This window comes from Platalea leucorodia, assembly GCF_965183815.1.
Source record: "Platalea leucorodia genome assembly, chromosome: 13".
Classification (NCBI taxonomy): Eukaryota; Metazoa; Chordata; class Aves; order Pelecaniformes; family Threskiornithidae; genus Platalea; species Platalea leucorodia.
In genome coordinates this window covers 7811080-7838267 of record NC_138835.1, presented here as the reverse complement: position 1 = coordinate 7838267, position 27188 = coordinate 7811080, and the positions used below count along the sequence as shown (strand labels likewise).

The 27188-nt window shown below is 41.4% G+C and overlaps 1 protein-coding gene across 1 annotated transcript in view; it reads left to right on the top strand.

Annotated features, from left to right (window-relative positions):
• Nucleotides 1-26611, top strand: part of DOK5 (docking protein 5) — a gene marked incomplete at both ends in the record, with an annotated part of 44240 nt that extends 17629 nt beyond the window's left edge. The window contains 7 exons of the mRNA XM_082325656.1: nucleotides 3170-3277; nucleotides 14267-14381; nucleotides 14482-14601; nucleotides 15355-15544; nucleotides 16911-17046; nucleotides 23508-23628; nucleotides 26544-26611. Coding sequence (XP_082181782.1) covers nucleotides 3170-3277; nucleotides 14267-14381; nucleotides 14482-14601; nucleotides 15355-15544; nucleotides 16911-17046; nucleotides 23508-23628; nucleotides 26544-26611 — 858 coding nt within the window. The remainder of the gene's footprint in view (nucleotides 1-3169; nucleotides 3278-14266; nucleotides 14382-14481; nucleotides 14602-15354; nucleotides 15545-16910; nucleotides 17047-23507; nucleotides 23629-26543) is intronic.
• Nucleotides 26612-27188: the final 577 nt, after the last annotated feature.

Sequence of the window (27188 nt, the reverse complement as noted above, 5' to 3'; positions counted from 1 at the left end):
ACAGAATAGGCACCTAAGAGCATTTGGGGCTGGTTCTTGTTGCTGCTGTCAAAACAGCTGTAACAATGTAAATAATTCACGTGCCGTCTTCAACTTCAAGAAATACTGACAAGTCTCAGACACGTACTAGATCATGATGGCATCAAAGACCTAATTACTTGCTCTGTATTGAAGCTCGTAACAGCGTCTATGATTAGCTCTCTGTCTTGGGCACCACATCATCTCTTCTGTGCATTGACTGTGTTGAAGGGCTTTCAGTGCTCCTAGGCAGATGCTGCCAGATTGGTTATTCATAGAATCATAGAATGGTTTGGGTTGGAAGGACCTTTAAAGGTCATCTAGTCCAACCCCCTTTTTTTTATTGCCTTATTGCTAGAGGTTTAGGGTATCATGTTGTTTACGCTCAGTTAAGATGGTGCTGGATGTTCACCAGTGAGATATATGTGTCATGGGAGCATAGAAATGTGACTGTGATAATAGTACTCATTATTGATGGCTCCATTATCTCATTTTTGAAGGTACTAAGCAGGTTTCAAGTGAGGGGATATATCTTCTTTTTGAGTTTGTTTATATAAGCTCAGCAGAGAGGAGTTAACCATCACATCACTAACATTAATGGCATTCTGAACTGTATATTCAGGCAAAAAACTATTCATTGTCGTTAATCAAAACAAAATACTTTACTTTAAACTGCTATTGCAGTAGCATCTCTCTGCCTAGAGACTCCCCGAGAGGAGAGAGCTGACTCGCTCATACAGAAGGAGGAAGAAGTTCAGGGGAGGGGCCTTCATAACCTGACTTTCCTCCACTTTGCTCCAGTTAGCATCACGAGTACCATTTGTTCTTTATGGGTGAGATTACTTGGGTCGTGATGATATTGTCCTGAGGCACTGGCATAATGTATTCCAACCCTGGGACTCTTTTGTTAGAGAGCTGTTGTAATATGGGAGTGGAACCAAAACTCAAAGACCAGTATTTATATTATAGGCTGATTTGGCTTTTGCGTCCTTGGAGGTACTTACATGTAACAGGTTTCCCCCCGCCAGCTGTGCCCTGATTCTGATCTAAATCTAAGACTTAGTCTTGGATTAGTCATTGTTGAGCTGCAGTAATAAATTGCAGTAGCACCAACTTATAGCCATCATCTACCATGCTTGACTGGAGTTCATTGCTAATAGTACTTATGCTCCTAGTGGTATTTGGAAGGGTGATGACTATCCTGGATCTGTGCCCAGCTGGAGGCAGAGCAAAACTTTATTTGCTTATTTGTATTGGAACGTTACTCTCCTGTTCTGCCCCTACTTCTGTGTGCTGTTGAGCTCACGCACTGTTGCAGCTACAGCTTTGAGATACTTGCTGACCCAGAGAGGTGCTTCTGAGTGCAAATGGTCTGAGTAGGACATCATCATGTTGTAGTTGTCCTCATGTGTGTCGTATAATGGCAAATGCATTACTAAAGGATTCTGTTCTCTTCTATGGGCTTCTAATTGCTAAAGTTAAAACTATAGGGTTTTGAAAAACAAAAGGGCTGAATACTCAAACTTTTGACAATCTCTTTTGGATGGGGTTTTAGAGTTTTTCTTGTCAAGTGTGATGAGGTTATCTGGGCCCAGCAAACAAGATTCTCAGAAGGCAAGTGTAGAAAGTCTCCTCCAGTAGAAGTGGGTGCATATCTGAACTGCTTTTTTGGTGGTAAGCTCTCATTTTGGTCAGTGTCTAGTAATTCCTGAACAATTCAGTTCAAACCCTTGCATTAAACAGAACAGATCGACTGGCCAATAAGCTGGAAAATTGGAAGAAAATCTTGATAGGTTCAGCTGGTGCCTGGCATCAGAGCAGCCTGCCCATATGCTAAATGCTTCTGCAGCCAAGTGGGCCAGGAGTTTGAGTGCCCACATGTGAGGCAGAATAATAAAGCTGGGGGGAATAATAAGGGTCCCTGAACATCTTTATAAAAACAGCTAAAAGCCGGTGAAAGAAGCACAGCTAGTCAACTAACAATCATTTTTGGGCACAGAAATAGAGTTATAGATACCTTTCATGGGCATAATTGTTTTGTGCTGAATACATTGGTTAGAAACCCATCAAGGGTTCAAAGGATGGAGTTGCCTTGTCTGCTGGTTACCTGTTGGGTGCTGGCTTAGCTGGAGGCAGTGAGATGTTTTGATGGGTCTCATCACTGATCGCTCCAGTGAATTTGCGCTGCGTTGGAGGTCTGTCAGAGCTGAGAACTACTTGATAATGGCTGATCAGACTTTCTTCTTTGAAATCACACTAATTTTAGTGGCAGTTTTGTTTTATTTCTAACTTACCAGGTGTTACTTTGGAATTACTTATTAAATGTAGGCTGTGAACAGTTGGCAAGGCGTATAATTCTTTCCTTCTATACAGCCAGTATGTTATCTAAGCTGAGAGCTGTGGTTTTGAATGTAAGGGTATGGTAGAAAGTGCACCACAGTTAAAGAATAGGTGGGAAGATTGCAAGAAATGGTGGCAGAAGTTTGAGAAGTGAAGTGGCTTAATGCTATAGATGAAAAGGTGTTTTTTCAACTACTCTGCACAGACAGAGTCTGCCTCGAGTAACTTGAATTTAAATTCAACTGGACCTTGAAAGCAAAACACCGGTTGTCAGAATGGTCCTGGGTTCTATAGTTAAATGATCTGTCTTTTTCATTACCCAGTAATTCAGTTGCTTCTCTCTTAGGTATCCTCATTTACCCTTATACATAGAATATACGCTTACAGTTTTATCTCTCATACTTGTGTGATGGAAGGTCCATTCCTACCTGTCTGCTCAAGCTTTCTTCATGTCTGTCTTAAGCATGCAAGACTGGAACCAGTAACAAATCCACATGGAAAAGTGTGTCACTTTATTTTTAAAAAGCTGTTTCCTAGAAAGCCCTGCATTTGCAAGCATAATTACAGCTTTTTCTTCCTAACACCTTTCATGCAAGCATGTACTGTCTTCATAAGCATTTCTGATTGTATCGTAATTCAAAAGAAATAGGATGTAACTATCCGTTAGCTTGATTTTATGTTTTGTCTGTGCTACTGAGAGTCATTAATTGTAGGTCCAGAGCAACAGCTGATTTATGTGTTTAACTTCTATGCAAATATTAGTGATAGTCAAGTCATTGGAGATGCCAAATTTACTCTCTTGTGTTTCTAGATTTACCAGAGATGCTGGTTAGTATTCAAAAAAGCTTCAAGCAAAGGGCCAAAGAGGCTGGAGAAATTCTCAGATGAACGAGCTGCTTACTTCAGATGCTATCACAAGGTAAGACTTGGTAATAAGGTTGTTTCTCAAACTTTTTTTTAACGTATAATCAAGAATAAAACCTGAAGTTGACATGTATTCATTCGCCTGAAAATTAGAACTTTTTTATTATCAAGGTCCTAAACCCACTTGTATGTTCCTTCACTCAGCGAAGTAGAGGCAAAATAAGTGTTCTGTTTTCTGCTTTGTAGCAAACATCTTGCTAAGCTAATGGAAAATGACTTTCTTTTCAGAGAAGGGGTCCCTTTCTCTCCTCAGCCCTTTAAAATCAGATCTGAAATACTTTGCAGTGACTACTGCTCTTCATAATTACAGTAACAACCATCCAAGGTAACGTGTGAATTCAAAAAGCTGGGTACTTAGAGGTTCCCATTTTACTAGGATTTTGCATCTGTGGGAAGACAGTAGACAGCTACAGAAATGAAGGGCAACATGCAAATTTTTCTTGCAATAATGATGTGAAAACCTTTGCTAAATTCACCGGTATTAAAAGAATGAAATTTTTCCCTCTAATCACTTCTCTGGAGTTATGTGCACATTTCGTATTCATCTGAGGATTTACATGTGTAATTCTCCTGGGCTTGGAGATGAAAATAAGAAACTAATTTATAATCATTGTTGGCAAAAGCTTAATATATTAGAAGATTAGAAAGTATATGCATAAATTCCTAGGAGTTGGCGAGCACAGCTCAGCTTGAGGCTGATCTGCACTTACTCACTTTGACATACATTTAGGAAGAAATCTTGAGGGAATACTGAATCTGAATTCAGACTTGTCTACATGCCACGTAATTTGTAATTGATTGGTCATAAAACCTGTGGCTATTTGTAGTAAGTCATGCCCAGAAATAGTTCATTCAAATTTATATTAAGCAACTTTCGAAAGTAATGAGAAGTTCATTTTTTTTTTTATTTGATGTGTGTGAGGGTTGCACAGTGTGTATAAGACAATTTCCAGCTTTGTGTGAAATTTTATGTTTATATTAGTATGGCTCTGTCAATTATTGATGCAAATCTCTATTTCTTCTATTGTATTAATGCAATATATCAGCAGCACACGTTGACTTGAAGTTCAGATTAGGTAATGGATATGAAATCCATGAGGAATCTAAATGAGGCTGGATTTTTTTTCTCTTCTTTCAAGAAAATCTGTAGGTCAGCACTTACTTGTCGCCTATGAAACCTAACAGGAGTTTCCTACATCTGGATCTGCAAACTAAAGCACCATAGAAAGTCCCACTAGCTTTGAGGGATTTTCAGCTTTAAGTCAAGCTTAGTCTATAGTTAACAGTTACTTAATGTTACACTATTGTTTCTTCTATAAATTTCATATCTGGATTTCCCTGGTAGCTTATTTGACAGGAATAAACAATGGTCAAACTCCACAATCAGTCACTTTTGGAGGAGTAAAACAAACTTGAATGCAGGTCACTTGAATGTGGTGTGCACTCCTGAAAGCACTAGTTCCAGCTGGAGTGAACTGATAGATTATATCCTAATTCTCCTTCTCAGGAATTGGAGGGTGGTGTCTTGGGGTCTGGGTCTTACGCTGAGTATATCTGAGATGATCAGTCTGAGCTTCTATGTTTTTTTTGGTGTCTTGGACCTGCTGAGCTAGACTGCCAGCTCCAGTGCTCTGAGCCCTTCCCCTAAACGTCTGTCTGCTTCAGGTCCCAGGTATGCAGACCCAAATTACCGGATGCATTGCTGAGGTTTCTGCCAGAAAGCCTGTAGTCCTTCTGTATAAAATGGAGAGATCTCTCTTCCCAGCACCACGACTGGGCAGCCACGTCGCTGCCATTTGTGTGAGCTACCCTGGGAACGTTGCCATCAGCATTTGTTCGCCATGTTTATCACTCCTCTTTGCCACTCTGTAATGAAGCAGTGCTAACCGAGTAGAGCAGTTTAAATGTGATTGCCCAGGACAGCAGGTTGTCGCTTACGCCGTGTTGCTGTTTGGCAGTGGGGCTCTGCAGTGTCCCCATTTTCTCACTGTGATGGTAAATGAGGCTGTCTTCTAGTTCTAGAGTCAGCAGCTGTACAAGTTGATGGGTCCTGTTTATTTTTAATGAACCTTACTGAAAGGAAGCTAATGAATATTAAATAGCATTTTCTGGCAAAAATGTGTTAACTTACAAAGAGCACAGGTGGATAAAAATGAGTTTCTTTTTTAAATAAGCTTTGTAAATGTGTGAAATTCTAAGGTGGTGAATGATGCAGCTTCTAACTATTAAATAGGAAGTGTTGAAAAAGGAGAACATGTCACTGCTGCTCTATACTGCTCTATAGTTGAACTGATTCTTACAAAAAGCATAGTTAATTATTAATTAAAAACAAACAAACAAAAAAACCAACACAAAAAACTTCTGTGGCAGAGTCTTCAACTAACACTACTTGTCACCTGTTTTTGATGTATACTATTAACGGGACTTTGGTACTCAAGACATCACCCAGAAATCTAGGATAGTGATTGCTGTTGTCTCGATGTACATTTGGTCAGCAAGGGCAACTGTTGTAATAACAGCTTGATGGTGCGTAGATGGTTTTCTGTGACTATTCTAATTCTGTCATTCCTGGGCAGAAGGCTGCTTCTCGCTGTCGCTGACAATAAAGTTAATCCTACAAATGGAAGCCCAGCCAGTCCTGTTAACATGTCAAGTGTCACTGTGTCATAAGCTTGTGCTAATGAATCTAAGGACGAATGCAGTTCAGGCTGGTAGATGATATTGTAAGAGGAAAACCTCACTTAGAGATTACAGTGTTTCAGAAATATGGTCATTAACTTCCTACCTGGGTTCTGAAGTGATTCTCCAATGCTGTTGAAAGCAGCATCAAATCTAGAAAACTGAGGAGCCCCTGCTCACCCCATGAATCTCAGGAAAGGTTTAATCCATCATAAAACTGGAAAGGGTAGAAAAAGAAAAATGATGAATGGAGCTAATTTTTCAATAGCACCTGCCTCCTTCATTGAAGTGTTAAATTGTTTCATTTTGTTGCCTTTTTTTTTTTTCCTGTCATGAATTAAAGTGCAGATATTACTTCAATTTATTAGTGGAAAGAGTCTGTCCAGAGCGTTTGCTCTTGTTGGCACTGTGGTGGTACCAGTCACTGAAGCTGCGTTGCTGTGGACTGAGACTGTACAACATCTCCTTGGCACCTTTATCCAGTGAAAGTCTCTTCTTCATCCATTCGAAGTCTGGGTTACAAGCAGTGTTTCTGAGGTGTCTCGGTGGTGTTGCTGTCATATAGGGGGAGTCCAATTTGTTTGCATTTGAATGCATGATGTATGTGTCCTCTTCTGCAGCCCTGCACCAGAGGCTGAATTTTGACCTCCTTGCCACTCAAAGTTTAAAACAACAGAAGAAATAAGTACTTTTTTCTTTTTTTTTTTTTTTTTTTTTTTTTTTTAGAATACTGACCTTTAAATACTTTCTAATCTTGTTCTATTTTTTTAAACATGGAAAGGTTAAAGTGTCCTAAAATACAGGTCGTCCAAGAACAGTCATCTGTAGCTTATGAAGTGAACTGGAAATTTGCATACACAAAGCAAATTGCCCACTTAATTCATTTGGTCCCACAAGGGAGAGAAAATAATTAGGATCCAGGCTACAAAATCTATGCAGAGAGTTGCTTTTCAGGTAGCTGGTTAGTTTTCACTTGGTAAATAAGTAATTGACCACAAATTACCATATACTTTAACAAAATACTATTGGAGGAAGGAAGAAATTATTATTTCTCCAAGTGACTTTTGACTTTGCAATGTGCCAGAAGAATCCTTAATATTCCAGTACAAAACCAACTAATTGCATACTGCTGACAGGAATGTACTGATTCCTCGAGGGGATCTGAGTTTTAATCCGATTGTATTAATCTTGCCTTGAAACAGCAGAAGTAATTTAAACAGTCTTTCTGTCTAGTTATGGAATAATCCATTTGGAAAATTGAATTGTGTAATTTGTAATTGTTTTCCAGGCTTGCTAATGCAAAACTGTATCGGTAGCAAATTAAATGTTTAAAGTATGACCACTCTGCTAATAACTGGCTGTTAAACATTTATTTTAGTGAATACTATCACTTACTATGAATGAAATGTCTAGTTTGAGGCTTTAAAAGAATTAAAGTAACTTGTCAGGATATTTTGGTATCTTTTCTGTAATGCCATACAGCGAGGCTCACTGCAAGTCTGTGGGGCAGGTATGTGTCCTTCCATATGGAAGGCCTTGTTGAACCTCATGCAGCTGGCTTGGGGCCGTGGATCCGGCCTGTCCAGATCCCTCTGCAGGGCCTTCCTGCCCTCCAGCAGATCAACATTCTCGCCCAACTTGCTGTCATCTGCAAACTTACTGAGGGTGCACTTGATCCCCTTGTCCAGATCATTGATGAAGACATTAAACAGAACTGATCCCTGGGGAACACCACTTGTGACCGGCTGCCAACCGGATTTAACTCCATTCACCACAACTCTTTGGACCCAGCCATCCAGACAGTTTTTTACCCAGCAAAGAATATGCCTGTCCAAGCCATGAGGAGCTAGTTTCTCCAGGAGAATGCTGTGGGAGACAGTGTCAAAGGCTTTACTGAAGTCCAGGTAGACAACATCCACAGCCTTTCCCTCATCTACTAAGCAGGTCGCCTTGTCACAGAAGGAGATCAGGTTAGTGAAGCAGGACCCGCCTTTCATAAACCTATGCTGACTGGTTCTGATCCCCTGGTTGTCCTGTACGTGCCACATGATGGCACTCAGGATGATCTGCTCCATAACCTTCCCCGGCACCGAGGTCAGACTGACAAGCCTGTAGTTCCCTGGATCCTCCTTCTGGCCCTTCTTGTAGACGGGCATCACATTTGCTAACTTCCAGTCAACTGGGACCTCTGCGGTTACCCAGGAGTGCTGATAAATACCCCCCTGTCTTCCAGCTCAGGGGGCTGGGTACCGGGAGAAAAATTGGTCTGACTGTTAAAGGCTGAGGCAAAGAAGGCATTAAGTACCTCAGCCTTTTCCTCATCCTTTGTCACTATGTTTCCCCCCGCATCCAATGAAGGATGGAGATTCTCCTTAGCCCTACTTTTGTTGCTAATGTATTTATCGAAACATTTGTACAGGCAAATCTTATAAGCAGGACTGGGCTGGAATTGCAGCAGCAGCACTTTCCATTAAATGTTCCCCTGGCTTGTCCTGGGAAGTGTTCTACCTGTACTCATCATGGGGGGAATTTTCAGGAAGCCAAGACAGAAGCATGAAGTCCTTAATTAAGATTAAAACACAAGATACTTGAAAACCATTGAAGGTAGCTGTTGTGTAGGCAATAAATATACTCCTTTGTATTGTGCTCTGAAAGGCTACCCATGCTTGAGAATTATGTGCTAATTAAAAAAATAGTTCGAATGCTAAGGACCTTTTTTAGTAAACTGTGTGTTTGACATGTTTTTGAAGGGAATGGGCGAGATGGAAGAATTTTTGCTTGAGTGTATCTGGTCTCTTACCACACAGCTCTGCAAGTATTTTAGTTTTTAATCTAATGAAATGTATTTCAATTATATGGTTTGTCATCTTAACATAAAGGAGGCTTGAAAGTAAAGGGGAGGAGAGAAGTATGCAAAGGGATGTCTTTAACCCCTAACAAAATATCATTCTTCTTGTGATTTATCTGTTAATACTGTCTTAGGTCTGATATTTGTGGTTTACCCACCTTTTCAGAATTAAGTTTATAAATGCACATTACCTATTAATCTCAGACAAATAAAACATACATGAATTAAACTAACCATAAAATCACTGTTTTGCAAGAGCCTGGCAGGAGGAGAGTTATTTAAAAAATGCAAAAAAAAAGAAAACTTCAGCCTCAAATATTTGCAGGTGTTCGGTGTCTGCTCCTGAATCCTTTCCAAAAGCGTGGTAGTGGGGATGTTAGCAGCCTGCCGCTTCTTCAGTGTGAATTCGGTGCATATGTGCCAGACAATTTGAACCATCTGTTGCATAAGGGTGAGCAACAGGAAGGCTATTTAGGCACCTGAGATAATGATGGCATTTTGAAGCACCTCGCTGGGTGACACACCAGGTCAAATATCAAGTGATCTTTAGACGACTTCTCCCTCAGGAGCTCAGGTGCGCTGTTGAGCCTTGGCAGCAGGAATAGCTTCTTGGCTAAAGCTGGATCTTGCCAGAAGGGGCTGTTACCATACTGGAGTACCTCTGAACCTCTGAAAGGTGAAGGCAACTTCAGCGGCTCAGTCCCAAAAGGGAAGAGAGGTCAGCTGCTTATTGAGTATATTTTTGCCAGAGATAAAAATCAGGTGCCACAAGGTTGTGTCCAGGACGGAAGGCATGCATGAGCTGAAAGACTGAATTCAAGTGACTCTTCTGCATGCTGTCGCTTGTCCCACTGACTTCAGAGTCCCAGAGCGCCAGATTTTGTCCATCTGTTACTCTCCCTGTGTCTGCTAGGTCTGGTACTGAAGAAAAACTTAGTCTGAAACCATCTGGAAAGAGACTAGAGTGTGTGCATATTACTGTAGAAATTTGGACCTGGATCAGAGGTCAGAATTGGGGGCTACCTGTCTGTCACACTTCAAAGAGAGATGCTTTGGTGTCAGCTTGGGCAGCTTAACAGAAGCAAATGTCATCAGGAAATCTTCAGATGCATGTGAAGACTTTCAGACCGTGCTCTGTGAAATGCCATTATACAAGAGCTCTCAAACAGTCAATGCAGCACAAAATAACCCAGGAGCTGCCAAACGTTGTAGCTAGCATTTCTCCAAATATAAATACCCTTTTTTTCCCAGTTCAGAGCTAAAACATGAGTTACAAAGGATTTGATGATCAGTGAAATTAATGACACAATACTATTGATTTCAGTATTTCTTCAAGATACCACCCAAGGGGTGAAATCATGTGCAATTTTATTTGACCAGGCTGTGAGCCAGGGCTCTTGGAGTGTGTTTTTGGCACATGGCTGCCGTACTTTGCAGTGCAGGCAGTCTGCATTCACACAGGGCATAAGGTGATTCCTGGAAGCACCTGACTTACTGCACACTGCTGCAGTGTCAGGACTTACTGGATCCCTGTCCTGTCCCTCCTCCCTTCTCCCAGCACATAGCGCTTGGAGGTAGAGGCAAAGTGATAAGGAAGGGGCTTAGGATAGAGCTTTATAAACACATTAAAAAAAAAATCCTCATATAATTAAGTTGCTCATGTTCACCCCATCTCCCTTTTCCTTCCTCCCTTCACTATGCACCCACTGTGCAGACCCGGGGAAAAGCCCATCAGTCTGAGTTGCCCTTGCACTAACACCCAGGTCAGGGGCACACTCATGTGCTCTCTATCTTCATCCTCTGCTCTTCTGTTGACTTAGGGAGAGTTTTCACTTAGAGAGATGAATTAACTGCTGGTTGATACACCAGAAAAGCAAAATAGACCACTGTGAATACTGCAAAGGCAACAGATAAGAGTTAAATAATGTCTTAGATAATCTGCATTGTCTTCTTCATAACACAGTATGCTTAGAGGGAGTACAGTAATAAAAAGTAAACGTAGGAGAAGGCATATTCAAATGAAACATATTTTTCTGTTCAGAAGGATGAACTTTGGGATTTCAGGCATGAGCTGATTCTTGTAAAATCTCTACTGGGATATATTACTCTGCATTTGAGATTACAAAGAAGTACTTTACTGCAGTAACTAACTGGCTTTTGAGAGGAATCTATGGTAAGAAGGAAAAAATGATTGCTATTCTCAGCTCCAAAACAGTGATGCCATTATATTCAAGCTTTTTTCATATTTAGTTGTTTGTGAAGGGGAGTGCAGGAGTTGTGAGTTATGCTGTCATGAGGTCGTCACCCAGCCACCATACTTCTGGACACCTTGAGTTTTGCACAACTCCCTAATGGTCCACTGAAGTGACTGTAGCGTAAAAGTGTCTGTGTGCACTCGGTGGGAGGAGACGTGAGATTGCTGTGCTGGACCATAGGATGGAGGAGGAGCTGCTGTGTAACTTTGGGTGAAACTTTTCTTGACTAGGAGACCTAAAGAAAGAAAATTCTTGGTTGCAAAGCATGTCCATGGCTTCTGTTCTACTCTGTGTGCTGGGTAGATCTTGTTGAAATCACCAACTGCTGCTGATGTGAAGCCCTAGACTGGAGGGGAGACCTGAGGTATCTGGGATGTTGGCAGGAGTAAGTCTCAGTCCCCGTGGCTGGGTTCAGAGATGATGCAGCCCTAGAGCTGCAGTGTGGATATGACACATAAGCAACAGTGTGCAAGGCTGGAAGCCTTTGGGTGCGTAGGGGTGAGCTGGAGATCGGAGTGCGGAGACTGGAAAGTACAGGATGTCTCTAGTAGTACAGAAATGAGAGGAAATGGGTGATGGATACTCTGTGCCAAGGATGCAGAGACTGCAGGAGCTCATGCAGGGAGACTGGGCAGTAGTTGCAGCTTGCAGCCCTAATGAGAATAAAACATGACAACTTGAGGGGGTAGAGTGTGGTCTTAGGGATGCTGGGAGTGGTGAAGGTAAGATGTACAAGGTTGGAGTCATAGTAAAAGAAACAGTGATCAGAACTGTCTCTCCTTTAGTGTAGGCAGACAAAGCAAATGTTTTAATCTTGTCCTTCTCATATTCCTAGCAGTGTTATGAACATCTGCTCCCATCTGGCCTGGAGGTGCATGAATCAGTCTGAAAACAGCGTCATTAGTGATACTGTTCGGGTGGGTTGGTTGTTTTTTCTTTCCCAGCCCTGTGCAGTAGCTAGCAGCCTCCCACATGGCCAAGCGTCCTTTGCCTCCCTCGCTAGGCTGTAGGGTGTCTCCCTGCCAGGGGCTCAGCATGTGCTACCCATCACCGGGGGCTGACGGGGGGCATGGGCAGCAGCTGACCGGTTGGTGCTTCTGAGCCTCCTAACTGCTGAAAGTGCTTTTGGCTCCTGAGCCAGCACGGAGAGGCAGTGTGCTGTTCCCTGAGCAGTATAAACCCTTCATGATCTCACTGAGCCCCGTCACAGCATCCTCAGGATCCATCACGCTAGAGACTGGGATAGCCAGCAGTAGGAGTATGGCATGCCTGATTTTAAGAAATAAGCTTTCCATTAGGACAAATCCTAGATAGCTAAATGATTCATTACCAAAATATATGGCTACATTCTGCTTCTGCTAACTTTTGTACTCATAGGTACAAAACTTCATTAGCACGTTCACTTGCAGAAAATGTAAATGTGCTCAGTATAAATGTCAGGGTGGTTGCTGTCCTGAATGAAAAAGTGTAGCTCTTTTTTTCCTCTTGCATTTAAATCCTTTCTTGGCATATGAGAAAAATATATGAGAGTTGAACTTGGCAGCTGGCAATTTGTGCTTGACCTGTCATGGGCAGAGCATGATGGGAATAGGTTATGACAGATTTGTCATATTTAACAATGAGTTTGTCGGTGTCTCGTTAGCACTGGGGGATGTGCTTCCATCACAGGATTTCCTGGAAGAGTAAAAAATACTCATGCAAAATTAAGCACCGTTCGGAAGTCTCAGTTTTGACACTTCTCAAAATCTTAAACCTGGAGGCTATAGAAACCCGAGTTCTAAATTTGGCAGCTATGCAGAAGGTTTGGTGTGTTCCCCACGGGATGTTCCTTCCATTATTTCCTTCTGCTACTGCCCCTAGAGTGAGTTTCCAGACATTGGATGTGTTGCTTATTTTTATTTTGGCGAGACGTTGCCCACCAACTGCTCTTTGTTCCTTCCACTCACAGTAAGATTGCCTTTTCAGGGGTCTTGCTTGAAAATGGGATTTTGGCTGTCTCCCAGAGGAAAGTGACTTAGGATGAAGGGCAGAGAGATGCAGTGGGTGTGCTGGTGAACCCAAGGTGCTCTAGAGGAGCCGTTTCTGTTGCTGAACCCTGCAACACTGATAACTCTTTATCCTTCCTGAGTCTTATCTATAAGACAATTGCTGCATTTCTTTGTTTAGAGCTGACACAGTTTGATATGAGACTATTCCACAGGACTAATGAGACCAAAGCAGTGGAGTTGTTAGGTTGTACAGCTTTGGGAACATTTCTGTTAAATTCCCCCTCTTTCTTTCTCTCTTCAACCCCTACCATGTAAAAGAATCAGTGAAATGTTTTCTGATAATGAATATTTAAATATAACTTCCCAATTCCCTCTCTGGGTGTTAACCTGTACATTAGAAGGAATTTAAATAATGAAGAATTCCTCCTCAGTCAAATTTAGGAGTGTTACTTATGGTTGTGAGGGTGAAAAGTGGATGTTAGAAATATGAAGCAACTGTAGTATGTATTTACTAAAGCTGTATACAAGGTAACAGATACATGTTTATTTTTTTGGTGTGAAAGCTATTTTTTCAATCAGTTTTTGGCAACGAAGCAACAGAAATCTGTGTTTACGAGTCTGTGAATCTTTAAAGCTAAAAAGCTTTCTAATAACTAAAACTGTGATTTTTTTTTTTTTTTTTTAAGTGGACCATTCTAACAAATCCTCAACTTTCTATCAAAAAATAATTTAGAGAGCAGCTTTTCACTATTCTTACAGTTTTGTCCTCCACGATGAAAGCTGTACTGGAACTGGACTTGCTCCTCCAAATGGGTGAATCCTTTAGATTTTTATCTTCACCTCTGCTTCTGCTACATCAGGTTGGTCTTTCTGATGTCCTTCACGTAAATATTTCTCAGACTGGAGTGAGCATTGATTCTGCCTGCCTCTTGGCTAAAATCCTGTTCAGATGGTGTTGTACTGAAGGTCATGTACAGACAAGAGAGAATTAGAAGATGTGGCTACTTCATCATCCAGGGTCTTCAAGTTGATTGTCTAAGGTGATTCATGTCAAGGCTGCATTTCTTTAAGAGCAATCATAGGCATGTTCATGCTCTCTCTCCTTTTCTCTGTCCTTTGCAACATGATATAATTCTTTTCTCTCCTTCTCCAGTCAATAATGGATATATATCTTTTCAAGCTCCTAATTAAAGCTCCAAATTGTGCTTTTTCAGGTCACAGAGCTTAATAATGTGAAGAATATATTACGAATGCCAAAAAGCACAAAGAAGCATGCTGTTGGGATTTATTTTAATGATGACACATCGAAAACCTTTGCTTGTGAGTCAGGTGGGTAAAACGGCAACGCACATTAGAAAACATAAGAGCATTAATTGTGAAATTATGGATATATTATACCTACACACAGATGTTCTGGGCATTTATACAGAACTTGAGGCAGATGAGTGGTGCAAGGTGCTGCAGATGGAGTGTCTTGGAACGCGAATTAATGACATTAGCCTTGGAGAGCCTGACCTGTTGGCATCTGGAGTAGAGAGGGAGCAGAGTGGTAGGTACATAAATGTTGACCTTTTAAATCTTTAATTGCGTTATTTTAGAGTCTTTTGGACTGTGCATAAGAATATCAGAAATAAATTGGTGCAAAATTGTTTTTCCAAGCCTTCCTTCCTGTTTTGGGAGGGTGGTTTTGTTTGTTTGGGGTTTTTTGGGGGGTTTTTATTTTTTTTTAATTGCTACCAGAGATAATAAGTGAGGTAACTAGAATAATTTTGGAATAGCATTTTTCTTTCTCAGACAAGTCAGTTGCTCTTGGAGATGGGGACTGTCTTTTGTTGTGTGTTTTCTTGTATGATGTCTGTACAGCGGTTTCAGTCTGTGGCTGAGGCTCTTTGGCAACATTGTAAAGCAAATAATGAATAGTAATTGCATGCAAAACCTCAGCTCATGGCTACTTCACTTTCCTATGCAAATTAACTAATTACATGCACAAATGCAATTGCAATGTATTTATTCATGCACACAATTTTATTAATTGTTTGCAAATATCAGGATTATGATGGTGCAGTTCTCTTTGATATATGAATGCACGCACAAATGTTCGATGCCCTTTGAGTGCAGCATTCTGACTGCCCCAAAGATGGAGTTTATTGAGTTATTGGATGAAAATGAGTCTTTGTTTTTGAATTAATTGTTTAAAGTGGAAATAAGATCTTGTAATAGAGGTGGAAAATAGGAAATTCCTTTAATGACTTGTACATTTAAAGGGCAGGGATTTTAGACTAACCTTTTGTTTTTCTCCCAGAGAGATTCAATGTGTATTTGATGCCATCCCCTAATTTAGATGTGCATGGGGAATGTACCTTGCAGATAACATTTGAGAATATCTGTCTTTGGGACATCCAGAATCCCAGAGTAAAACTCATCTCTTGGCCATTAAGTGCCCTCCGACGCTACGGGCGGGACCCATCTTGGTTCACGTTTGAAGCAGGGAGGTAGGTGTGTGTTCGCTATATTGCGTTGCTTTGCTTTCCTTGGTGGTGCTGGCTGGTGCTCTGGACCACTTCTGAATGTTGTCGGAGGACATCTGAGCTTATCTTCAGACAGAGGCTAGTCTGTACCCTCTGCTAAAAAAACCAAAACACTGAGACAAATATAAAGACAAATAAAAAACCCTCTTAATCCCAGGTTGCAGCTTGAATGGAAGCAGTTGCCAAATAAAAGTGCCTGAGCAGGTGGGTGGGAGAGCTGTGGTATCCCAGGGGACTGCAGAGTGGAGGCTGACAGCATTATATATAACTGTATAAGGTTGTTCTTAAATAAAGAGTGGTATGAGCCAGAGAATTGGAGGGACAGATCTGGGAAGAAGGTGTGAACATCATTCCAGAATTTGTACAACATGGGCCTCCGGGCACAGAGTTACGGGTTCTGTACTAGGAGAAGTGGAGTTTGAAGTTGAGAGCAGTGAGTGCCAAGTTGTTTCCCAAAAGCAAACTAAAGTAATGGAGAAGGGACTTCTGGTTTTCATTGATTATATTCCTGGTTTCCATCTATTTGACAAAGGGATTTATAAGAAATTTGAATGCAATTCCTTGTTTTACAGATGTTCTCTATTGCTTCCTGCAGCTCAGCCTTAATGAGCTGAAGTCTTTGCGTGGCTGAAGTTGGAGCACTTATTTATTGAACTAAACTATCAAATCCTTTCTAAGGGATATGGATGCACTGTTTTAGATAAGCACATTAAAGAATTAGAATTTTAAAAGAGAAATAGATCATAAAATTAATTCATCTGGAAAGGGAAGAGGCATTTAAATGTCCATCCTCCATATTACTGCAGAATTTAGTTCTCTTGGGGGGTAAAAGGATACATTTTTATTTAGCCGATCATGCATTAGCCATGATAAGGCAACGCAGTTGGGATGCTGAGGATATGTATTTATTGTTTCAAGTGGAAGACAAAACTGCGCAAAACTCATTACAGGCAGTGTTAAAAGTCTGAAAGGGAAAGACAAATTAATCCTACCTGGTACAGATTGTAGATAGGGTCTAAATATTAAAAATCTGGGTCTTGCACATGAACTCTTTAGAGCTTAAGCACTTATGATAGATCAGTGGTACTTATCCGAGTCCCTGTTTGGTGAGAGCAATACAAATATGGGCTAAAATAGTAAGATTGGACTGGGGTGGTAAGACCCATACGCAAAGACTTTTAGATAACTTCGTTCCATATTTCAACATCATTTGTTTTCTTACTGCTTGTGCAATAGCGCTTTTAGAGCAACATGGAAAAGTTTTGCATGTTCATGGTGATCTGTAAACTTAAATCTCACACTTGGATCCCATCTGTTCTTGCTTTGGCAGGATGTGTGACACAGGAGAAGGACTATTCATCTTTCAGACCAGAGATGGGGAAGCAATCTATCAGAAGGTTCACTCGGCTGCTTTGGCCATAGCAGAACAACATGAGCGCTTGTTGCAGAGTGTGAAAAATTCAATGGTACGGCTGCTTATTATGCTTGTTATTTCGCACTGGGCACCAATGAACAATATGATTCTTCAATGTGATTTTAAGTTTTGAGTCACAGATAGTAAGAAATCTGATTATTGCTCTTATTAAATTCTGCTTGATTTTAATATTTAGGGCAGTATATATAACTGGGGTTGCTTTTCAAGGATCAAAACAACAGGGAGACTTATAGTCCTTGATTTTTGTCTTTGCAATGCTGTCAATAAGTGTGAATTAATACAGAGATGATAAGCTCCTGTCAGTGCACATTCTCATCAGGTTCCTTTGATTAATCAGCATCACGAGTTTGTTTGGAAGCATTTCTCATCAATCTATTTGCAAAATGTTGTGGCTCATGCTCAGTTTTCCATTTGCTAATTGATGTCTGCACTCCAAGGATGATTTGGAAAGAGTCATATGGTTCAGATTAAACTATGGGGGAGGACTAGATGTTTGTCTGGTCTCTCAGTGGATGTCTGCTTTCCACGAGTGCTTTTTGTGTCTAAAACTTGTTTTATGACACACATGACTGGTAGGAAATATAGGAGAGTAAGATGCAAAACCAGCATACAGATTGAGGACAGACATTGTGGCATCTCCAAAAGCATGTTTAAGGAAGGCAGTTTTATGGCACTTGCACCTAATGTGTTTCAGGATCTTATTAACTTTAATTTTTTTTTTTCATGAAACCTGTAGAGTGAAAAGGAATGTTCTGTTTATCCTGTATCACAATTGGTCTCTACACCCCAAGACTCACAGGTTGACTTTGACAGCAAAATTACTATCCTGAAGATAAGAGACTTTCTGGAATGTATAAAATGCCCAGAATGGACAACTGTAGAAGAGCCTGGCTATAAACATCATCTCTATTCCAGGCAGTAGTAATTGGTTTATGAAATCTGCAATAAGACTTACATCTTTCTCTTATTGTAACCGTAAGCGCTGCTGTTATCCACATCCATGTCTAATCCTTTCAGTAATTCTACTAACATCTTGGTTTCAGGGATAAGTTGTAGTGATGAATTATCCCAGTATTAACTGGATGATCCAGCTGGGATGAAACAGAAAATGCCATTACTACTTGTGGAAACTTAAGAAAAGATGAGAGTGGGTGTTGAGGGAATGAGGAAGGGAACAAATTGTCTTAAGTACTTGTGTTTCTTTTGTTCTTCCACTTTCTTGGACTTGAGACAGAATGGAAGTCAAATACATGATAGGGAAGTTATTGCTCTTAATAACAGCCCAATGAAGAGGAGCAAATGAGAAGAGAAGGAAACTCTTTCTAAGTGTCTCGACCAATCTTGTGGACTGGATACCTGCTTCAGCTGAGCACGCAGGCAAATGGGCAATTCTGTTGTTTGTAGAGCAGGTGGGATAACTGAAATGGGAAAGTAAGGAAAATTCAAGTCTGTTTCTAGGCAAGGTGGGTCATGCGATGTCTTTACTTTCAACAGGAAAGAGACTAGTTAGTGTTATATATATATTTTTATATATATGTATGTATTTCACACTATATATAGTGTGATACACCAGTTTTCAGTTGATGCTACCCTGTTAACTTCTGGCTGGTGTCATTACAATATGGTCACTTCTGTAAAGCCCGTGGGAGAGTGCTGTGTCTGTGAGGATGAAGCACTAACTTGGAGCCTTTCTAGTGACAGCCTCTGCCCTGTGTCCATTTAGATCATGTGCTTTTTTCCCAGCACATCCAGGTTCACTAGGAAGAGCTTGACACTTTGCTTGCTTTCTTTCAAAAACAGAATTAGCAGGTGAACTCTGCAGCCAGCTGCACTGGTATTTTTCCCTTTCCCAGTAAAGTATCATCTAACACCATCTTTGCTGTTTTTTGTTTTAAAGAAAAGTAAAAAACTTTATAGTTCTAGATAGCGAAGGGAGTTTTTGTTCAAAAATATCCAAAATTATCTAAGTTGAGACAGATGGGTAGGTGATACAAGTACTCAACAGTAACTAAATTAAGCAGATTAAAATTAACCTAGGCTAAGTCAGCATAACTAGCTAACATTTGTAGCCCACCAGGATCAGAAGCGATTGAGTAACCTGTTGAGAGCACAACTTCATGTGCAGAAAACAGAGATAAGTTCAGTAACAACAGTGAACAGGCTTACAGCCAATTTCATATTTGGTGGTTTTACATTTATGTAATAGCATCTTTAATAGATGATGTCTGATGCTGTGCTGTAAAATTTCCATCTTACAAGTGCCAATAGACTCAACAGATGCACAGTTGCTATAGATTTCAATAGAGAGCAGCTACACAACCTCTAAAAGCTTTTTCATGAACACTGTGTCCAACCACAAGCCCTAAATCTAATTTTATAGACCCTAGAGTGCTAAATGGGGGATAAGAACATATTCCTGGCGAACTGGAAGTCTTGTAATTTAGTAGTAGAATATAATTGTTTCAGATGACTCCATATGCCCCTGAATACGAGCTTCCCAAGTCTGTCATAGAAACGTTGTCTGGTTCCGAAATAGTCAGTAAGACTTGGTGGCTTCTCTGGGGATCAAGGATAGTCAGATTTAAAAGTTTAGGCAGAGGGTCGTTATATCAGTGTAGAACTCAAGTAGCTTATTTTGCTGATTACAAAATATTTGTAAAGTACATCTTTGTTCAGATTGATTTTTCCCTGTATTTTTCTTCTGCTTTTGAACACTTCAACAAGGAGTTAATTTTAGATGCTTGCATTTCATGCTCAGCTGTCTATATTGTTTCTATATCCAAGAATTATTTACCCTGTGTGAATTTTTGCATTAGTGAAGCTTGAGCTATTGTTTACAGAAAGGGTAAATAAAAGTAGAAAGTAGGAGATACTGATGGTGAGAAATTAAGTCTACACTGAACATCTTCTGTTTGCGCCTGTAATCCTGACCACTGCTACGTCAGTGATGTGATTATCCGAGACCGAGGTGAAGGTGGTATTAAGCTACCTGAGGGCTCCTGGAGCCTATGCAAAAAAAAAAAAAAAGATAAAAAGGGAGTTGAATGTCCCGTGCTGATAGAGCGAAATAAAGCTGCCAAGTACTGTTGAGAATGTGGGCTATAATGTGCCTGTCACCTCCCTAGCAGTCGCTCTCTTTATATTACAGCATGCTGGTTCAGTTCGTGACTATAACTGGCTCTGGCTCTTGAGATGCCTGTGGAAAATCGATGCGATAGTGGTTCCTCAGCTGGGAACCTCACCCCGACACTTTCTGTTAATGTGCTGTTGGTTTCTGGCAAGGCCTGAGCATATGCTGACCGGAGTCTGTGACACTTTCACAAGTGGGTTTCATTTGTTTTCCTTTTCAGTGAATTCAAAGATTTCTCCCTTTTCTCTTTTAAAGGGAAGAAAGAGCTGGTTTTGCTTAGCGAGGCATGAAGCCATTCCGGCCATTTGGTAACTCATCTCATCCAACTGTTTCTTTCCTTTCACTTTTGCATTGCCAGACAATGGAAAGAAAATATCTATTCAAGTTATATTTTCATGAGTACTTGGTTGCCATGAAAACTGACGGGAGTAGTGCTGTGGCTTGACTGCTGTCACTTACGCCTGCTCGCAGTTCAGGTTGCTTTAAAAAAAAGACATTACAACTTGACATCTTGCTAAAGTAATAACAGTGAACTTCCCAGGTTTGGCAGTTAAAGCTCAGTGCTTCACGGAAAGATATTATCAGCCAGTTTACCGGCAGCCTTCCCTGACTCTTATTCCCCTCTCGGCAACTCAAGTGTGTACTTTGCACTGGATCCATCTGAGCGCGAGTGCGTCTGTCCAGGCTGGAGCCTGCTATTATCTCTGGCCATTTCCACAGAGATTCATAATTAAGAGAGGAAATGGTGCTCACTGACTTTTGAAAGAAGAATATTGAGTATTAGTGTAAGAGAGATAGCATATTGCTGCCATTTTGACTACTACTTTCTGAAGTTGTTTTTATTAGTTTACCATACTGTACTTTTGCTGTAATGAATTTAGCAAATATTTCTTAAGCAATTATTGTTCTAATTGGTTTTCATTGATTACATGAATTGGCTTCACTGGGAAGAAAATTCCCTCAAAAACACAGTGAGTGCAATCTTCTCCAATTGGGGATCTGAAGATGAGGGTGTACTTAGTGCAAGTTGTTCTGCAGTATCTTTGAAAATTGCATTGTCCAGCCTGATTTACAAATCTTAAATAATCTTTCTTTTCTTTCCTTTTGGAGCCATGTTCACAGCTAGCTCGAGAGAATGTTGGTGGGTGGGTTTTTTTGTTTGGTTTTTTTGCTTTTTTGGTTTGGTGTTTGTTTTTTTTTTTTAGCAGACTGGTTTTGCGACTAATGCAAGTTTTGCCGATTGTTAAGGTGGGATCCAAGAAAGAAAAGACTTAATCTTTCCTCCCTGAGCCCCCAAGACTTCTGGGAACCCACCACACTCTATGTTTGACCCAGAGCTCTGCTTTGGCCCAGCAAACTGCCTCGGTATAGCCCTGTACGTCTCTCATCCCGGTGACAAGAGGTGGCCCAGCAGCTCCCCAGCTGCTCTCGGCACTGGCTGCCAATGGCTGCAAGCGCGGTTTCTCCGTCCCCTTTGCTCATGCGTGTTCCAGCATATCAATTCTGTTATCAACCTGCTTACGGTGCTGGGTGCTTCTGCGGCATAAAGCCAGGTCATTATCAAGTTATTCCTACTCTTTCGGTTGCTACAGAGATACAGTAGGTTAATTGTGAGAATGAAATCAATCATCATTAAAGCTGCCTTTGCTCGCAGTCCGAGGTGTTTTGATGAAACAGTGTGTATTCAGGACATAACATACTAATTCTTATCGCCAGCTGTGGGTTTTTTAATTTTTTCCCCTGCTGTTTGAGTTCAGGAGGGGCTCCCCTTCTGGCCCTTTTCTGTGTCTTTATCTAATCTTTCTCTAGCTGTGTCTCTTTTTTCTCCCAAGATAGCCTACTGCTTTTTTGCACTCCTCCTGACAGCCAAACTGTCGCTCAAACTGCCTTAGCTTGTTGTCCAACTCACCAATAAACCAAAAAAAAGTATCTCCAGCTGGGAAATGCCATCCTCACAATGCTCTGCTGATTTTTATTCCCAGTAAAAGATCCATCGTTGTTTGTTTCCATGGTGCTGAGATGTGTGTGGTGACATTGCAAAGGGTGTCGGGGCTTTAGTGAAGGAGCGGTAATAAATCTGCTGTATGATGTAGGTGGAACCTTGCATGGTGCAGTGATTCACATCCAGCTGACGTGGAGGTGGGTGTCTTAAAAGCAGGAGTTGATCTGGGTTTGGTTTGGTTTGGTTTTACCTTCAGATCACAGGCACAGTGTCCACCGTACAGAGAGGAGGTTGAAGGTAGATGGCACCTCTATATAACTTGGAAATGGGTCTCTTCGGATACAGCCAGCCCTCACCTCTTTTCTGTGCTTGCTTTGCCTGTTTGGTTTTGCTCCAAAATATACTGATCTTCTTGTAAAAGGTTCTTTCACCTCCGGTTTTGTGAAACTAAAATGTAAAAGCATGCTTTTCTGTAAAAAGCTATCTTTATAAATTAGAAAAGTCAAGGGCAGTCTTGGTATGTTTGAACTGATGCTTTCCTGAGCTTTGGGAGAAGAATTTTGGCTGTACTGTGAAGCTTATGATAAAATCTTATTATTTTTATCAGCTTGCACATACGTCTTAATAAATTAATGGAAAAGAATGCCTTAAAGTAGTCAGTTCTCATATATATTTTGTGTTAGGTACAGTGTAACTAATAAGGGGCTGTGATTATGTAAGAAAATGTAGCTGAAGGCCCTGTATGGAGGGGGAAGTGTGAGATGGGGCTTCCAGCGATGCCCTGCAGCCCACGTGCTCTCCTCTCAGCATACCTGGATGTGCTGTTTGTTCAAGGAATCTAGCTGAAGGATGCAATTATCTCCTGTGTTGAACTCCTGTGCCATCCAGCTGACACATTCCTCAGCTGTAGGAGATGGGAGAAGAATAGAAAATGCTTCAAAACTAACAAGAACAACTTGTCCTCACCCATGTGAAACATCTCCAGTCAGGTTCTCGATGTGCTGAGGCTGTATTTAGCTTTGGGAAGTTGCTTGCGTAGCTGGGAAGACCCTCAGATGGCTTTGCTGCTAAAGGGGGAGCATACCGGCACTTTCCTGTCTTCCACTGATCCCTGGTTTCTGTTTCAGCTGCTTGAGGTAAAACTTCCCTCAGGGGAAGCAGGGCTAGCCCAGGACCAGGGGAGCACCAAGGTGAGCTTTGGCGTGCAACAGCAGCCTGGCCTCCTAACCTGAGTGGTGTGTGCCCGTGGACATTAACCCCTGACTTTGTTGCCTCTGCTTGTGTAGGGTGGGCAGAGGGAGGCAGGGAGAGGCTGTGCTGGCAATGTCATGAGAAGTCCTTGCAGCCAGTGGCCATGCTATTCTCGGAGGATTTGCAGTAAACGTGACTGTCTCCTTCACATCAGTTTACTGCTTTGCAGCTTCAGATGAAGATGAGCGAGCGAGCCGTGTCCCTCAGCACCATGGTGCCCTTGCCCCGCAGTGCCTACTGGCAGCACATCACACGACAGCACAGCACTGGTCAGCTCTACGGTCTGCAAGGTAAGGGGCTGGGGTGGAAAGAGTCAGTGCACAAAGCAGAACACAACATTGTTGAATCATTTCAGTATCTGTCCATCTCACTGAAGGCTGATGTTCAGTCTAAGCCAGTTGCCGCTGCTGTCTGGTTGGTGGAGAGAGAAGGGCACATCCCACCTTAAGATAGACAATTTGGCAGAAGGCTTGTCATCAGGAGGTGCTCTTCTTACTTCTCATTGGAGAAGGATCCTTCATTTGACAAGTTTTCTGACCATTTTTTGGTAAACAAGGAGAAATTACTGTTACAGGATGGCCAGTGATCAAGGTTGTTCAATCCTTCCTACTACCAAACTGTTTTTATGGCACCTGAGTTTTTTTGCCAGACTTATAACCATTTGGCTCCCCTCTCCTTTGGATGACTGCCTCGTGCTAAGAATGATGCAGTCTTCATTACTCATTTTGTGTACTTGCTAACATTCAACCTAAACAACTGCATCCTCGAAAACAGCTGAATTAGGGAGAGTAAAAGTAAATGGCCATGATAAGTAGTTCTAGAAAACTGTTGCTTGAACAGCTGCAGTGCTGGCACCGTGCATTGCAGCGTGGCCTGAAGATGGGCAGATGTCTTCTCCAAATCCCCTCCTTGCTGTCAGCCCAAGGGGCAGCAGAGCTCAGTCCCCTCATGCCTGAAAACCTTCCCAGGCTGCAGAGAGGGAGCAGTCGCTCCCTGGGGAGGTCTGGGCACCCAGTTGTCCCTCCGTGGTCACCAAGGGACATCTAGTGGTTACTGAGCGCAGGGATGGGGAGACGGAAAGGAAGCCCGCTGCACCTGCAGGACGGGTGGCTGGCAGGGGCTCGCAGGAGTTCTGACCTGAGCCAGCTCTGCCCGTGTATTTCTGAGCGTGTTTCAATGCTGAACTTTAATCTCCTGAGATAAAGTGAAAACTCCAGCCCCGGCCATGCACTGTTGTTGCTTTGTGCCGGTTTCCCCAGAGGCACCTCTGGAGCAGGAGCTGCAGGTGCTTAATACCTCTGAGGAGCTGGTCCAATGTCAGCATCTTGTAGCCATGCATGTTTTTAGAGTTAAAAAAAAAAAAAAGCCCATTTGTACTTCAAAACACAGTCTTCCACTCTAAGCTACATGGATTGGCTGAGTTAGTGTTTGTACAGAAGCTGGTATTGATGAGTTGTGAAGTCAGGATCAGGACATTACTCAGAAAAGCCAGCAGAAAACAGACTGAACACTTAATAGAAGGGGGGCAGCCCTGGAGGATTGAACGGAAGGAGCCAGTACCTGCCATAACTTTATTTTCACAACATATGGAACAAAGGCTGAGCTTGATTAAACATCTGGATGATGAGGATGGACTGAAGCAGTTTTCCTTCACTGTGGGGGCATTAGAAAGTGAAGCTCAGCTTGGTCATCAGGATACGGGCTGTTTCTCTGTCATCCCTGAAGGTCAGGGCTGGCGTGTGCTGCTCCAAGGGGCAGCCCTGCTCTTGGTGCCTCATCCTGCTGCAAAAAAAACCACAGGTAAACTTGTGTTTAGCAGAAAATCTCAGGAGCTGGCAGGGCTTTCTAGTACTAACATGGAGATATCATTTACCAACATCAAGCATTCAGAAATCACTAGACAGATATGTTAAAACATCCTGGTTTGGAAAACTTTTGCAGTCTTTTTTTGTTTGTTTGTTTCTTTCTTTTTTCCTCCTCTCAGATATTAGGAGTTTCTCAAGGATTAATGAATGATAGATATTTATTTTACTTTTTGTGATAAAGCGGGAAACCGTAGAGGCTAGCAGCTCCAGAACATGAAATATCACAAGGTGTAATTAAAAGCTACAAGCACTGGCAGCCCTGACATACATAGCCATATTCTATTCTGGTCCTCTGATTTTGAGTAAATCATAAAAGCTAGTATTTTTCCTTTTTCCAACACTAGAGGGGGCAGGCAGCACATAAAAAGCCCCAGCTAAACCTGGCAAATGTTCCAGAGGAGGAATGAATAATAAAAGCAGCACTTACATGCCTGTTCAAATTTGTTCAATCAATTAGGGCATGGGAAGATGACCTGCTGGTGGCAGCCTGTGGCACACGAGAACAAGACTGCTTGCAGCACTCTGACACAATCAGTGGATTGAGCTTACTGTGCCTTACTATAGAGTCCTTTATTAAAACAATAATTCAGCATTGAGTTGACACAAGATAAATAGACTGTGTGGGGGTACAAACCAGTTGTTTTATATTTAGAAAAATAGCTTGCTTGTTAAACTGGAAAAAAAGGATCCTAGGAGATTGTCGTCATGAGAATGGGGTAAAAGTCTTTGAAAAATAAGCCAGCCATGCAGCCAGCGTTGTAATTAGGAGAGACACTGAAGTCCTTGTCTCGTTCATCAGTCAGGGCTACTACTTCAGTGGTACCCCAGGCACCTCTAATTAGATTAGGTTGCCAAAACCTTGAAATGCTTCAATTACTGCTGGAAAAAGAAATATGAAATAATTGTTATACTGAGTTGTATAATTCCATAGCTGTGAAGGAGCATTTCACTCGCTGAATGGTAGAGGCATCTGAAACCTTGTATGCAAAAACTTTTTTCCGCCATAGTTGGAATTTATAGTTTCTGAATTGACTCCTTTCCCCTTTTCTAATGTACAGAAAAGAACTGATGCTAATAGTGTGAGCTAAAGTGCATTTTTGGTTTAAAATGCAAAGTGAGAACTTTTAAAAAATTCATTTGCTTTGTACAACTCTCTGTTCTGAAGGAACTGGGAAAGAAAATCTGAGTGATGTTTCTGAGATGGAGTAGCAGATTAAGCAGGGATAGGTTTAATTAAAAGGCTGTAATCTGTAGTTCGTGTAGTCCTTTATAAAATGCTGAATAAGGTGCCTATGTCTTACTGAGTGTTGTTCTATTTTTTTGCATCTGACTCGGCAAAGATGTTTCTAGCCCAATGAAGCTTCATCGCACAGACACTTTTCCAGCCTACAGGTCAGACCATCGATAAAAGCCTGTAAAGAACTTTACAAACTCTTTGTCTTCTGACAAACTGCCCCAGTGGATGACAGTGACGATGATAAGCAAGGACGGAAACACGGAAGAGTTCAGGTTGGATGAAAAATTCTTGCAATACAAAGTTTTTTTTAAACTTTGCCAAAAGTTAAAACTATTCTGTAGATATTGGGGAGGGGAACAAAACCAACATACCCTCCAGTGTTTCTTTTATATCTTACAGCTGGACAGAGAAGAAATCACTCCCTAAATATTTCCAAATGTTTTTGTATGATAGGTATGTTGTAAATATATGAGACTTTCTTGTTGTAGTGTGGTTCCATTTTGTCTGTTACAGCTGTGTGTTCACTGATGTCAGCTGTGTCACCCTTGTTTGTTGTAATGCTTATCTTTAGTTATTTACATTATTGTTCAGCCTAATCCTTGACCTTTGAAATGGTGGCCAGTTTTAAGCAGCTATTGGATACAATTTTTCCTGTTTGAAGCCTGATGAAGACTTGATTGATTTCTTTTAAAAGCTCCCTCTCTATCTTCTATTTCCTGTATTTATTTCCACCTCTGTAAATGCTTAA